The following is a 15,414-nucleotide window of genomic DNA, read 5'->3' on the forward strand; positions in this document are numbered from 1 at the left end:
CAACTGTCACTCAGTGTGTAGAAGAGATACCCATCTGAACAACATGCATCCAGCTGCAGACCCACAGCAGATTGTCTGTCACTACAACTGGCCTGGCACTGAAATCAATACTACTGGCCTTTAAGAATCCCGACCACACACACATCAACTCTTTGCATAATCCTAGCTCTCTTTCCTAGCTCCTTTTCCTAATTATTTTACCACCTCTATAAACTTGATAACGTAAGACATGTTATTAAACAGTGGTACTAAGCATGCCAGTGTTACCAGTGTCTTACTGTGGGCCAGTTTCCTGGACCCAGAACACATCTTCTCAGGACTGAAAGACATTGTCTATAGATAATCCCAGTGGTTTCCCCAGTCAGTAAGACGTAGTAGCAGAAGCTGTATTAGTGGAGTAGTAGTTGTAGTGAATAAGTTCTATAAACACCAAACAGGTGTTTATAGAAGAGTTCTCTTCTGAGTCTGTGACGACACAATGTGAGGATGTCCAGATGATGAAGAGGACAGCTTCAGACACTAATGAAACAGGAGGAGCAGGAGGAAGAGGACAGCTTCAGACACTACTGAAACAGGAGGAGCAGGAGGAAGAGGACAGCTTCAGACACTACTGAAACAGGAGGAAGAAAAGGTGCAGCAGCAGGAGGTGGAGGAGGTGCAGCAGCAGGAGGTGGAGGAGGTGCAGCAGTAGGAGGTGGAGTAGGTGCAGCAAGAGGTGAAGTAGGTGGAGCAGCAGGAGGTGGAGTAGGTGCAGCAGCAGGAGGTGGAGTAGGTGCAGCAGCAGGAGGTGGAGTAGGTGCAGCAGCAGGAGGTGGAGGAGGTGCAGCAGCAGGAGGTGGAGTAGGTGCAGCAGCAGGAGGTGGAGGAGGTGCAGCAGTAGGAGGTGGAGTAGGAGGTGGAGTAAGTGCAGCAGTAGGAGGTGGAGTAGGTGCAGCAGCAGGAGGAGGAAAAGGTGCAGCAGGAGGTGGAGTAGGTGCAGCAGCAGGAGGTGGAGTAGGTGCAGCAGGAGGTGAAGTAGGTGGAGCAGCAGGAGGTGGAGTAGGTGCACCAGCAGGAGGTGGAGTAGGTGCAGCAGCAGGAGGTGGAGTAGGTGCAGCAGGAGGAGGTGGAGTAGGTGCAGCAGGAGGTGAAGTAGGTGGAGCAGCAGGACGTGGAGTAGGTGCACCAGCAGGAGGTGGAGTAGGTGCAGCAGCAGGAAAAGGTGCAGCAGGAGGTGGAGTAGGTGCAGCAGCAGGAGGTGGAGTAGGTGCAGCAGCAGGAGGTGGAGTAGGTGCAGCAGGAGGATAAAGAGCTGGAGGAAGAAGAGCAGGAGGAGTAACAGAATGTATACTAGCAGGAGTAGCAGTAGGAGTATCACTACTAGCTTTGGGATTACCATTAGGAGTAACAGAAGGTGTACTAGGAGGAGCAACAGGAGTAGGAGTAACAGAAGGGGTACTAGGAGGAGGAGGAGCAACAGGAGTAGGAGTAACAAGGCATACTAGGAGGAGCAACAGGAGTAGGAGTAACAGAAGCTGTACAAGGAGGAACAACAGGAGTAGGAGTAACAGAAGGCCTACTAGGAGGAGGAGCAACAGGAGTAGGAGTAACAGAAGTCGTACTAGGAGGAGCAACAGGAGTAGGAGTAACAGAAGGTGTACTAGGAGGAGCAACAGGAGTAGGAGTAACAGAAGGGGTACTAGGAGGAGCAACAGGAGTAGGAGTAACAGAAGGTGTACTAGGAGGAGCAACAGGAGTAGGAGTAACAGAAGGCGTACTAGGAGGAGCAACAGGAGTAGGAGTAACAGAAGGCGTACTAGGAGGAGCAACAGGAGTAGGAGTAACAGAAGGCGTACTAGGAGGAGCAACAGGAGTAGGAGTAACAGAAGGGGTACTAGGAGGAGCAACAGGAGTAGGAGTAACAGAAGGCGTACTAGGAGGAGCAACAGGAGTAGGAGTAACAGAAGGCGTACTAGGAGGAGCAACAGGAGTAGGAGTAACAGAAGGGGTACTAGGAGGAGCAACAGGAGTAGGAGTAACAGAAGGCGTACTAGGAGGAGCAACAGGAGTAGGAGTAACAGAAGGGGTACTAGGAGGAGGAGGAGCAACAGGAGTAGGAGTAACAAGGCATACTAGGAGGAGCAACAGGAGGAGTAACAGAAGCTGTACAAGGAGGAACAACAGGAGTAGGAGTAACAGAAGGCCTACTAGGAGGAGGAGTAACAGGAGTAGGAGTAACAGAAGTCGTACTAGGAGGAGCAACAGGAGTAACAGAAGGTGTACTAGGAGGAGCAACAGGAGTAGGAGTAACAGAAGGGGTACTAGGAGGAGCAACAGGAGTAGGAGTAACAGAAGGCGTACTAGGAGGAGCAACAGGAGTAGGAGTAACAGAAGGCGTACTAGGAGGAGGAGGAGCAACAGGAGTAGGAGTAACAGAAGGCGTACTAGGAGGAGGAGCAACAGGAGTAGGAGTAACAGAAGGCGTACTAGGAGGAGCAACAGGAGTAGGAGTAACAGAAGGCGTACTAGGAGGAGCAACAGGAGTAGGAGTAACAGAAGGCGTACTAGGAGGAGCAACAGGAGTAGGAGTAACAGAAGGCGTACTAGGAGGAGCAACAGGAGTAGGAGTAACAGAAGGCGTACTAGGAGGAGCAACAGGAGTAACAGAAGGCGTACCAGCAGCAGTTACAGCAGTATCACTACTGGCTTTGGGAATACCAGCAGGAATAGCAGTATCACTACTGGCTTTGGGAATACCAGCAGGAATAGCAGTATCACTACTGGCTTTGGGAATACCAGCAGGAATAGCAGTATCACTACTGGCTTTGGGAATACCGCAGGAATAGCAGTATCACTACTGGCTTTGGGAATACCAGCAGGTATAGTAGGAGTAGCAGCAGTAACAGCAGTATCACTACTGGCTTTGGGAATACCAGCAGGAATAGCAGTATCACTACTGGCTTTGGGAATACCAGCAGGAAGAGCAGTATCACTACTGGCTTTGGGAATACCGCAGGAATAGCAGTATCACTACTGGCTTTGGGAATACCAGCAGGTATAGTAGGAGTAGCAGCAGTAACAGCAGTATCACTACTGGCTTTGGGAAAACCAGCAGGAATAGTAGGAGTAGCAGCAGCATTTGCAGAGATTTTTCAAAAACGTACACTGAAATCTACAAGAGAAAGCCTCTGGTTAACAACTATTAAACTACTTGAGAGTATATCGTTTTCAGAATTGTGTTTGTTTCTCTAGTTGAGACTCATGTAAAAGGTACATGTTCAAATGATAAAACATCAAGATCCCTTTATGGAAGGAACCTTTATGGAAGGAACCTTTATGGAAGGAACTTGTGTACTTATTAAAATCAGTCTCCCCCTCTTATTTATCGTCATATTTTTTTTAACGGGACCCCCAAAAAACCTGTTCTTACAGTTACAATGTAAATGTTACTCTTATGTTTGTGTTGTGAAACATGGGTCATTTCAGGGTGTTTTTTAAAATAACATTACGTTTAATTTGTCTATTGTGCCTTGCATGCAATTTAAATAGAACATATTTTATTGTACCATTATTAAAATGGGTGTGGCGTTAGATGCACCATGATCAAACATGTCTGAGATTCCATTACGGGTTAACGTTACACAGGAAATAAATGTGAACCTCCCATGTCCCCTGTATTCAGACTCAATGCGTAGGTTGACAGAAAATCGACTTTGTGGGGATTCATTTCGTTTCGGAGTCGGGTGGATAGAAGATCCTACAGCCACTTTGTTCATTTGAAGACAGAGGTAACGTTTAGATGTGTCATCTGCTCCCGCGGTAACCATAGGCTACTGCAGCGTTCCATAAAAACATATATATTTAAACTTATCAATAATACTTTGTAATTTAGAATCATATTGAGACAGTTGTATATTTTGTTCATGCTGTACTGCAACATACAAAAATAAATCAAGATTACACAATCCGTGACGTCACTACTTTCAGTTTGAATAGGCCTACGATACATATTGCCATCTACTGGGCAGGTTATGTTACTACATTGGATACCTCTCCTTGTGTCGAAGAGATGGCTGTGACGTGGAACACATTGTTAAAGTAACCTAATGTGTAAATCGATAGGATGGTAAAATACGTTTGTCATTTCAGAGCGTCCACCAGGAGAAAGATATGGCATCTTCGTCTGGTACAGGTAAGTCTGTCAGGGTTGTGGAGAAGTTCTGAAATCTATTTTTTTATCTACTAGAGCATGTTGTCAGTACAATGTGCTTTGTTTTTATATGAACAGTGGAGAGGAAGAGGAGAGCTAGCATTTCAGTACCTCCCCACAGTAAGTATTGACTGAGCAGTGCTCTCTTTTCACACACACGGCAGGCTGCCTAGCGGTTCAGAGCATTGGGCCAGTAACAAAAAAGTAACAGGTTCCAATCCCCGTGCTGACTAGGGCACATCAGATTTCTCACCTAGTTGCTCCAGGTTCACCATCAATAATAGCTGATCCCTTGCCCCCACTCTCAGGGTGAGATATGGGGAAAAAGAGGGAAAAAAAGGCAATCCCCACTTGTACATGTGAGAATATTAATAAGGGTGCTTACATTTATCTTAACGCCATATTCTGGCAAGTCCACAGTCAGGGGAAATACATTGTTTTAATGCCTTTGTTGGGAACTGAATATTGCTGATAATCATTAAGTCTATTACAGGTGCAATATGTGACTTTTTGGGAGACCACACCGAAATTCACATAGAAATCTGAGTTATAGATCTGTCATTCTCATTGGAAGCAAGTCCAAGAAGCGGTAGATGGGTCCTATTTCTAGGCTTCCCATTCTGGAGTTTCATTTTCACATCTTTTACTTTGTTTCGTACACCAGCTTAAAAACAGCTGAAAATACGATGTTTAGAGAAAATATATTTCACGGCAGTTTAGACGGCACAGTGATTCTGGTTAATCAGCTGTTGTTTGCTAGGGATGGAGCAAAAGTGTGACCCCAATCAGGCCCTCGAGGACTGGAGTCGCCCACCCCGTTGATCTACACTACACATACTTGTTTTGTCACAATCTGAAATTAGGCTGACTATCACAATTTATCAACCAGGAAATGGCAGAGCGATATCTGTATAGTGTACCTTCAAAGTCTCTAACTGTTTCTTCTATAGTGTCTGAAGAACCAAATAACTCTGATCTGAGGATTGTTCTGCTTGGTCCAGTTGGAGCAGGGAAGAGTGCCACAGGAAATACCATCCTTGGGAGAGAGGCCTTTAAAGTGGACAAAGTCACCAAGGCATGCGAGAAAGAGAGTAGGGAGGCAAATGGGAGGAAGATTGAAGTGTTGGACACCCCAGGACTCGGCGAGGACAGGAGAAGTGAGATAGCCAGATGCATCATGGACAAGACAGTCCCAGGTCCCCATGTGTTCCTGCTGGTGATTCGGCTGGGGGTAAAGTTGACAGAGGACGAGAGGAACACTGTGAAGTGGATCCAGCAGACCGTCGGACAAGATGCCTCAGACTACACCATGATATTAGTCACCTGTGCAGATTCACCCCGACTCAGAGGAAACACAGTGGATGACTACGTGAAACAGAACCAAAACCTACAGACACTCATCGACAGCTGTGGAGGCAGATATCACTCATTTAATAATGATGATAGGGAGGCCCACAATCAGGTCACAGAGCTGCTGGAGAAGATAGAAGAGATGGTGGAGGTGAATAAAGTGGGGCACTACACCAACGAGATGGAGCAGAACGCTCAGAGTGACATCACAGCCCAGATGGACCAGAATGCTCAGAGTGACATCACAGCCCAGAAGATAAAGAGCAGGTCTACAACTTGGGGCGCTACAGCAGCAGCTCTTCTGGCGGCAGCCATTACATTGTTAATACTCTCAGGAGTAGTGAGAGTAGCGGGACAAACAGACCTAGCGGAACCAACAGTAGCAACCGGACCAGCATTGGGAATAGCAAAGCTAGCGAGATCAAGAGGAAGAGCCGGACCAGCATTGGTAGTACCAACAGAAGTAACGCGAGCAGCAGTCGGACCAGCATTGGAAGAAATAAAAGGAGTATTGGGAGTACTAGTAGGAGTAGCAGGCGTAGCATTGGTAGCACTAGCAGGGTTAGATGGACTAGCATTGGTAGTAGCAGCAGGTATGGCAGGAGTAGCAGGGTCAGCAGTAGGAGTTGCAGGACTAGCATTGGGAGTACCAGCAGGAGTAGCAATAATAGCAGGAACAGGAGTAGCGGGACTGGCAGGAGTAGAATTAGCAAAGAACTTCCAATGGTATCACAATAGACAGCATAATGGACAGGAGAGGGGTGGAAAACAGAAAGCCTCCTAAGATAAGTACAGATCTGGTTATTAACACAAAGAAAATCCTAGATGGGATAGTTCTGAAGTGTAAAATAGATTAAAGTCTGGGCGGGATGGCTGAGAGGTAACACAGTGGGTATGTCTGCATGAACAGAAAGAGAGGGTGGACTTTTGACCTTTTATTGAATAGATGTGTATCTTTGGTCTTCGTAGGGTTCAGACGGTGTAACTGTTAACAAAATGATGGCAATGTCAAGGAACAAACAAAAACACAATGTTGATGCAAAACAGAAGCACCTGGTAAATAAAAGGGCAAACGTAGCCAAATGAAGGACTCCGCATGCTAGTGTTACAAAATGAGCAAATAAGAGAAGTGCACAACAACCAAACAGGAAAAAAATATCAATCTACATACCGTGGCCAACCGCTCACAGGCCGACCGCTCACAGGCCGACCGCTCACAGGCCGACCGCTCACCACAGGCCGACCGCTCACCACAGGCCGACCGCTCACCACAGGCCGACCGCTCAACACAGGCCGACCGCTCACCACAGGCCGACCGCTCACCACAGGCCGACCGCTCACCACAGGCCGACCGCTCACCACAGGCCGACCGCTCACCACAGGCCGACCGCTCACCACAGGCCAACCGCTCACCACAGGCCAACCGCTCACAGGCAAATGCACCTCTGAGTGGTCTGTGCTGTTTGGTTGAGAGATAACTAATGACTGCATATAATTTAAAGGGATAGCCCTACCTCTTTCAGGTGGTGGCGATCTAGTTGATTAGTTGTGTGTGTCGACCAATGAGAAGCAGGCTCCCCTCCTACTCGGGAGGGGTTTCGTACAAGTACTTGTTTCTCTTGGAAGAAACATTTAAATGCTTTTAAAAAGGTGTTGAAACCATGATCTTACGGTCATATCCTGCTGAGTATTGTTGGTCTATTGCCCTTTCATTTTTTTTTTTTATCTTCACCTTTTTTTATGGGATGTTTAGGGATCAAACTAAATGTGTTCTTACAGTTTCAATGTATATAATATTACTATCATGTCTGTGTTGTGAAACATAGGTCACTTCATGGTGTTTTTAAAATAACCCATGAAGGATATTTAACCGATTTATATTCTGTCCCTTGCATGCATGTAAGAAAATAGAACACCAACTACTTGATTGAGATTTTCATTGCCGTTTTGTTAAACTAAAGTGGTTATTCTAAGGAGAATTAGATTTATTTATGTACTGCTGTCTGCGGTCTAAAGATGGCGCCAACATAGAGGGCCGCCTCACTTCTAGTTCTTAGGAAACTTTGCAGTATTTTTTTTTTTTACATTGTTAGCCAAGAAAATGTTATGTGTTATTACATACAACTGGGAATAACTATTTTTTCACAAGCATTTTGCTACACTCGCAATAACATCTGCTAAACACGTGTATGTTCACCAATAAAATTTGATTTGGTCATGTAATATTTTTGTGATTATGAGTCTGCTATTTATCCAGGACGACTGGCTTTTACAAATCTGTCCAAAATGAGAAAACACAAAGTAAAGAAAACATAAGATGCTGAAATTGTAGTACAAGTATGTGTGTATATGTGCGTCTGATCAAAATGATAGAAGTAACATTGAGTTATTTGTTACTATGAATATATATTGCTGTATTCTTTTTTTCTCTCTAATAATTTAAAAATGTTTTTGACAATTTTTGAAAAGAGCATCAGCTGGTTCCGGACGACTGTGAGTAAGACCTTTAAACAGGTCAACATTCCCAAGGCTGCAGGGCCAGACGGATTACCAGGACGTGTACTCCGAGCATGCGCTGACTAACTGACAAGTGTCTTCACTGACATTTTCAACCTCTCCCTGTCTGAGTCTGTAATACCAACATGTTTCAAGCAGACCACCATAGTCCCTGTGCCCAAGAACACTAAGTTAACCTGCCTAAATGACTACCGACCAGTAGCACCCACATCTGTAGCCATGAAGTGCTTTGAAAGGCTGGACATGGCTCACATCAACACCATTATCCAAGAAACCCTAGACCCACTCCAATTTGCATACCGCCCCAACAGATCCACAGATGATGCCATCTCTATTGCACTCCACACTGCCCTTTCCCACCTGGACAAAAGGAACACCTATGTGAGAATTCTATTCATTGACTACAGATCAGCATTCAACACCATAGTGCCCTCCAAGCTCATCAGTAAGCTAAGGACCCTGGGACTAAACACCTCCCTCTGCAACTGGATCCTGGACTTCCTGACGGGCCGCCCCCAGGTGGTAAGGGTAGGTAACAACACATCCGCCACGCTGATCCTAAACACAGGGGCCCCTCAGGGGTGTGTGCTCAGTCCCCTCCTGTACTCCCTGTTCATTCATGACTGTACGGCCAGGCATGACTCCCACACCATCATTAAGTTTGCCGATGACAAACAGTGGTAGGCCTAATCAACGACAACGACGAGACAGCCAATAGGGAGGAGGTGAGAGATCTGGCCGTGTGGTGCCAGGACAACAACCTCTCCCTCAACGTGATAAAGACAAAGGAGATGATTGTGGACTACAGGAAAAGGAGGACCGAGCTCGCCCCCATTCTCATCGACAGGGCTGTAGTGGTGCAGGTTGAGAGCTTCAAGTTCCTTGGTGTCCACATCACCAAGAAACTAACATGGTCCAAGCACACCAAGACAGTCGTAAAGAGGGCACAACAAAACCTGTTCCCCCTCAGGAGAGTGAAAATATTTGGCATGGGTCCTCAGATCTTCAAACGGTTCTACAGCTGCACCATCGAGAGCATCTGGTTGCATCACTACCTGGTATGGCAACTGCTCGGCCTCCGACCGCAAGGCACTACAGAGGGTAGTGCGTACGGCCTAGTACATCAATGTAATAGTCCGGTGGCCATTTGATTAATTGTTCAGCAGTCTTATCGCTTGGGGGTAGAAGCTGTTAAGGAGCCTTTTGGTCCTAGACTTGACGCTCCGGTACCGGTTGTCATGCGGTAGCAGAGAAAACATGTCTTGGGTGGCAGGAGTCTATGACAATTTCCATGGCCTTTCCTCTGACACTGCCTATTATATAGGTCCTGGATGGCAGGAAGCTTGACCCCAGTAATGTACTGGGCCGTACGCACTACCCTCTGTAGTGCCTTACGGTCAGATGCCGAGCAGTTGCCATACCAGGCTGTATACTATATTTCATATGTTGGTAACCATTTTCTAAAAGCACTAAAGGCACAAGAGGCAGTGATGCATCATGAATACAGAACTGCCTCGTCTGCCTGATGTATCATGAATACAGAACTGCCTCGTCTGCCTGATGCATCATGAATACAGAACTGCCTCGTGTGCCTGATGTATCATGAATACAGAACTGCCTCGTCTGCCTGATGTATCATGAATACAGAACTGCCTCGTCTGCCTGATGCATCATGAATACAGAACTGCCTCGTGTGCCTGATGTATCATGAATACAGCACTGCCTCGTCTGCCTGATGTATCATGAATACAGAACTGCCTCGTGTGCCTGATGTATCATGAATACAGCACTGCCTCGTCTGCCTGATGTATCATGAATACAGCACTGCCTCATGTATCATGAATACAGAACTGCCTCGTCTGCCTGATGTATCATGAATACAGAACTGCCTCATGTATCATGAATACAGCACTGCCTCGTCTGCCTCATGTATCATGAATACAGAACTGCCTCGTCTGCCTGATGCATCATGAATACAGAACTGCCTCGTCTGCCTGATGCATCATGAATACAGAACTGCCTCGTGTGCCTGATGTATCATGAATACAGGACTGCCTCGTCTGCCTGATGTATCATGAATACAGCACTGCCTCGTCTGCCTGATGTATCATGAATACAGCACTGCCTCGTCTGCCTGATGTATCATGAATACAGAACTGCCTCATGTATCATGAATACAGAACTGCCTCGTCTGCCTGATGTATCATGAATACAGCACTGCCTCGTCTGCCTGATGTATCATGAATACAGAACTGCCTCGTATCATGAATACAGCACTGCCTCGTCTGCCTGATGTATCATGAATACAGAACTGCCTCGTATCATGAATACTGAACTGCCTCGTGTGCCTGATGCATCATGAATACAGAACTGCCTCGTGTGCCTGATGCATCATAAATACAGAACTGCCTCGTGTGCCTCATGTATCATGAATACAGCACTGCCTCGTGTGCCTGATGTATCATGAATACAGAACTGCCTCGTGTGCCTGATGTATCATGAATACAGAACTGCCTCGTGTGCCTGATGTATCATGAATACAGAACTGCCTCGTGTGCCTGATGCATCATGAATACAGAACTGCCTCGTGTGCCTGATGTATCATGAATACAGAACTGCCTCGTCTGCCTGATGCATCATAAATACAGAACTGCCTCGTCTGCCTGATGTATCATGAATACAGAACTGCCTCGTCTGCCTGATGCATCATGAATACAGAACTGCCTCGTGTGCCTGATGCATCATAAATACAGAACTGCCTCGTGTGCCTGATGCATCATGAATACAGAACTGCCTCGTGTGCCTGATGCATCATGAATACAGAACTGCCTCGTGTGCCTGATGCATCATAAATACAGAACTGCCTCGTGTGCCTGATGCATCATGAATACAGAACTGCCTCGTGTGCCTGATGCATCATGAATACAGAACTGCCTCGTCTGCCTGATGCATCATGAATACAGAACTGCCTCGTCTGCCTGATGCATCATGAATACAGAACTGCCTCGTGTGCCTGATGTATCATGAATACAGCACTGCCTCGTCTGCCTGATGTATCATGAATACAGAACTGCCTCGTCTGCCTGATGCATCATAAATACAGAACTGCCTCGTCTGCCTGATGTATCATGAATACAGAACTGCCTCGTCTGCCTGATGCATCATGAATACAGAACTGCCTCGTCTGCCTGATGTATCATGAATACAGAACTGCCTCGTCTGCCTGATGTATCATGAATACAGAACTGCCTCGTCTGCCTGATGTATCATGAATACAGAACTGCCTCGTCTGCCTGTTATTTGATACTCCAAATCATACAATGTAATTCTTCCACAAGGAGATACACTGCATTCAGAAACTATTCAGACCCCATCACTTTTCCACATTTTGTTACATTACAGCCTTATTCTAAAATGATTTAAATTGTTTTTTCCCCCCTCACATCAATCTACACACAATACCGCATAATGTACAGCACTTTGTGACATCTGATGATGTAAAAAGGGCTTTATAAAACGGCAGGTCCGGGACAAGGCAGCACGTCTGGTGAACAGGTCAGGGTTCCATAGCCGCAGGCTGGACAGTTAAAACTGGAGCAGCAGCACGACCAGGTGGACTGGGGACAGCAAGGAGTCATCGTGCGAGGTAGTCCTGAGGCATGGTCCTCGGGCTCAGGTCCTCCGGGAGGGGAGAGGGAGAGAATTAGAGGGAGCATACTTAAATTCACACAGGAAACCTGATAAGACAGGAGAATTGCACCAGATATAATAGACTGACCCTAGCCCCGAGGCACATAGATTATTGCAGCATAGATACTGGAGGCTGAGACAGGAGGGGGGTCAGGGGACACTGTGGCCCACAGGGCCAACCAGGCAGGATACAACTCCACCCACTTTGCCAAAGCACAGCCCCTACACCAGCAGAGGGAAATCAACTGACCACCAACTTACTACTCTGAGACAAGGCTGAGTATAGCCCACAAAGATCTCCTCCACCGCACGAGGCACAACCATACAGAGCTGGAAATTCTAAAGGGAAACATTGTTTCTGAGATCGGGCAGGGAGACAGCAAGGCTCATAACCCTGCTATGTAAGGGATAATCAATTAGGGGCTATGCATTCTATGGAAAATAATGAAGGAGGTGGAAGGTGTGTTCTGAATTCTGATTGGCTGAAAGCCATGGTATATCAGACAGTATACCATGGGTATGATAAAACATTTATTTTTACTGCTCTAATTACGTTGGCAACCAGTTTATAATAGCAATAAGGCTCCTCTGGGGTTTGTGATATGTTGCCAATATACTCCACGTTCCTAAATACAACCATTAGTCGTGGTATATTGGCCATACACCACACCTCCTCTTATTGCTTAAATAAAGCACGCGCTACAATGCCCTTCAAGCCAATCAGAAAGTAGTATTCAACAATGTCATTGTATAAACCAAACTTAATGCTAGGCTAGAAGCAAGAGGGAATATATGTGCGAGTTGAGATAAGTACAAGAGATGATTCGGACATCAACTTGAACATGATGACATTATGTTAGCAGGCATAGGCGCTGGAACACTGCTTGTCCAATTAGGATCCATGATCCAAACATCCAGTTTATAATTTAAAAAAAAAGTCATATAGAATATGGTTGTTAAAATAATGAAGGATAGTAACCTCTAGCCAGTTCTATTTTACATGTATATTGTGCCTTGGAAAACAAACAAACATTTATTTATTTGTATGTACATGTTGTGTGCTCTCTGACTGTTTCATTCACTGCTGTCCAGGCTTGTAGCATACTACTAATTTCTAATATTTTTTCATTAGGGAAATCTATGATTTATGATTATTCCCAGTAACTGATTAGAAAAATTGTTGTACCGTCACTCGCTTTTGTTAACTGACAGACTGGATAACCAATTACAGTGTAGAGTTTTCTGATCAGCCAATAGTCGTATGGGGAGTGGCGTCCTGCTTTCGGATGACCCAATGGGAGAAACGAGGAGGTGTCGTTTGGTGACCCTAGCTAAACATATTCGCCCACTGCTGTGTCCGTTGCTCCTGGTTTGCTAACGGCTACAGTAGCTAGCTTTATATATATTTAAAAAAATCCGTAAACAACAATAACATATCATCAAATTATGGAAGGCCGTGGCTACAGTTCAGGTATGTATCAAAATATTCCAATGGGTTTATATTTTCACTAGGTTATTCATGTTCACGATGTTATATTATTAACGTCAGCTAGCTAGCTAATTACTTACAAGCTAACGTTAGCTAGCCATTCAAGGTGGCTAGCAAGCTAAAATAGTAACGTTATTTTGTACGTTATACATTGTCATTTTACAGAACCGGTAATGCATGTAATACGTAGCTAGCTGTGGTTTATATAGAAAGAGAACGCCACAGTCTTGGTGTGTAATCTCATTAAAATGGAGTCCGTCTGCCACGACTTGAACTCACAATAGCGTTAAGAAAATGGCCGCCATATGCCGTTTTTCTACATCCCCCTCCAGAGAATACGTTCCCCACAGCCCTTCACGTGTATGTAACTAACGTTAACGTACTAACCAGCTATGATTGCCACCGTTAACGGTATAGCTAATGTTTTTTTTTTACCAAACGGGTTGTAAAAGTGCAAGGTTGCCGACTAGTTAACTAACGTTAGTTAGCGAAGTTAGTTGGTTAGCTAACTAGGCTAACTAGTTTCTTTGTTGTCAAACGTTCACGTGTGAATTCATTAGCTAGCTATGCTACGCGTGTGTACGTTATTCTGAAATGCCACATTGCGTTATACAACCCGTTTTGGAGTGCTTGTAGATAACCCTTTAATTTGAAACCTCTCTTTAATCTGTTAGGAGGATACTCGAGCTGGGGAGGAGGTTCGGGGAGCCGAGGTAAGAGAGAGAGAGAACGTACTGAACCTGTTAACACCAGTCTAGAACATTACATATCTGAATTGCCCAAGAATATGTGCCAGCGGTTTTAGTTGAATAAACAGTAACACTTTACACCACAGAATGTTAGCTGGCACCTTGCTTGGGGAGGACAGGCTCACGGTAATGGCTGGAGTGGAATTAGTGGAACGTATGAAACGCATCGTTTCCAGGTGTGATGCCATTCCTTTCGCTCTGTTCCTGGACATGTGCCGTCCTCCCCTCAGCAGCCTCCTGTGCTTTAAACATAATTGATTGTGTTGACTTATCATATTTACAAAATGCACTTAGCCAAAGGCGTCCATATCAAAATTATTGGAATTTAAAGGAGGTAGCCTATGATTTGGCTCATTTTTTTTTTACACCTCTATACCCCTGCCTGTAAACTGTGTGATCCTCACCTTAAAATCATCTCTGCTCTCCCCCGAGGCTCAGACAACTATGACCCGTATGGAGGGGGCTACAAGGACTCCATGTCAGGGATGGGGGGCTACGGAGGGGGGCACAAGAGGGGTCTCTCTGGGAGCTCTCTGTTGTCGACGGGGACCAGTGCAGATGCTGTCATCGCTAAGATCAACCAACGCCTTGACATGCTGACCCAGCTGGAGGGAGGCATGAAGGGTGGGGGGCGCAGCGACAGGTAACACACACAGATCTCTAGCTGACATGCACAAACTCTTTTTCCCTGGCTGGTAAAGGTGTCCTCATGCTCCTCAGCCCAAAGTGTCCGGAACAGCTCGTGCATATATCATGACAACATTGTGACATTTTTGTGGTCTTCGGTACATTTCCCCCTGGGTTGTTCTGTCAAACAGTATCGATTCTTCAGGAAAGTCTTTGTCATTCAACGAGAGATGATGATTGGTTTTCAAGCAAATTCTTTCATTGAGAAATACTGCACAAGACATCTTAGTTACCTGTAAAATTGACTATGATCTCCTCTGCAAAAAAAAAAATTCCATGAGTTATTAGATTAACTCTTGACTATTTTGAGGGAGTGTATACTGGCTATGGCACCTCAAAATGGACAGACTATTGCCGCGTTTCTCATTTTTCAAGCGAAGGTCTTTTAAGGGAGTATGCGACCACACTCGTTCAGTTCGCCTAGCCCACTATTATAGCTAGCACCAGCCGAACTGAAGCAAGCTAACACCTTAACTCTCCCCTGGTTTCGACTCGCCACACACACACACACACACACGTCTTTGCACTCAGATCAATCAAGCACCTTCACACAGTTGTGTAGTCTGCCTTTCCAACACTATACATACACTCTATCATCTGACCTGCACCTCTCCTGTGTTTTCACACATCTGCAGCTAGCTGTTTCCATATCAATCCTCCTTTCTCTTCACACCTCAATCACTCTCAATCACCTCACAATGCTGCCACACCCTCGCTCTTTCCTGCTTGAATCACCTCCCAAT

The 15,414-nt window shown here is 45.7% G+C and overlaps 3 protein-coding genes across 4 annotated transcripts; 2 read left to right on the forward strand and 1 right to left on the reverse strand.

The window, feature by feature from the left end:
- Positions 1-600: 600 nt before the first annotated feature.
- Positions 601-4,070, reverse strand: LOC116362054 (keratin-associated protein 5-4-like). Its single transcript, XM_031816361.1, has 2 exons — positions 4,030-4,070; positions 601-1,291 (listed from the first exon to the last, which is right to left on the reverse strand). Exons 1-2 carry the CDS (start codon positions 4,068-4,070, stop codon positions 601-603), a joined length of 732 nt encoding a protein of 243 aa, XP_031672221.1.
- Positions 3,521-7,758, forward strand: LOC109879005 (GTPase IMAP family member 1-like). Its single transcript, XM_020471200.2, has 4 exons — positions 3,521-3,767; positions 4,129-4,171; positions 4,268-4,309; positions 5,140-7,758. The coding sequence occupies exons 2-4, from the start codon at positions 4,150-4,152 to the stop codon at positions 6,321-6,323; spliced, it is 1,248 nt and encodes a 415-aa protein (XP_020326789.2). The 5' UTR covers positions 3,521-3,767; positions 4,129-4,149; the 3' UTR covers positions 6,324-7,758.
- A 5,284-nt stretch (positions 7,759-13,042) lies between these two features.
- Positions 13,043-15,408, forward strand: LOC116362050 (glycine-rich RNA-binding protein 7-like). Of its 2 annotated transcripts, none has more exons than XM_031816348.1 (3): positions 13,043-13,217; positions 13,910-13,948; positions 14,417-15,408. In XM_031816348.1, the coding sequence occupies exons 1-3, from the start codon at positions 13,193-13,195 to the stop codon at positions 14,629-14,631; spliced, it is 279 nt and encodes a 92-aa protein (XP_031672208.1). In that variant the 5' UTR covers positions 13,043-13,192; the 3' UTR covers positions 14,632-15,408. The 2 variants fall into 2 exon arrangements, with proteins under 2 accessions (XP_031672208.1, XP_031672209.1); XM_031816349.1 differs by having other exon boundaries at positions 14,423-15,408.
- The last annotated feature ends 6 nt before the right edge of the window (positions 15,409-15,414 follow it).

This window comes from Oncorhynchus kisutch, unplaced genomic scaffold (genome assembly GCF_002021735.2).
Source record: "Oncorhynchus kisutch isolate 150728-3 unplaced genomic scaffold, Okis_V2 scaffold783, whole genome shotgun sequence".
Lineage (NCBI taxonomy): Eukaryota > Metazoa > Chordata > Actinopteri > Salmoniformes > Salmonidae > Oncorhynchus > Oncorhynchus kisutch.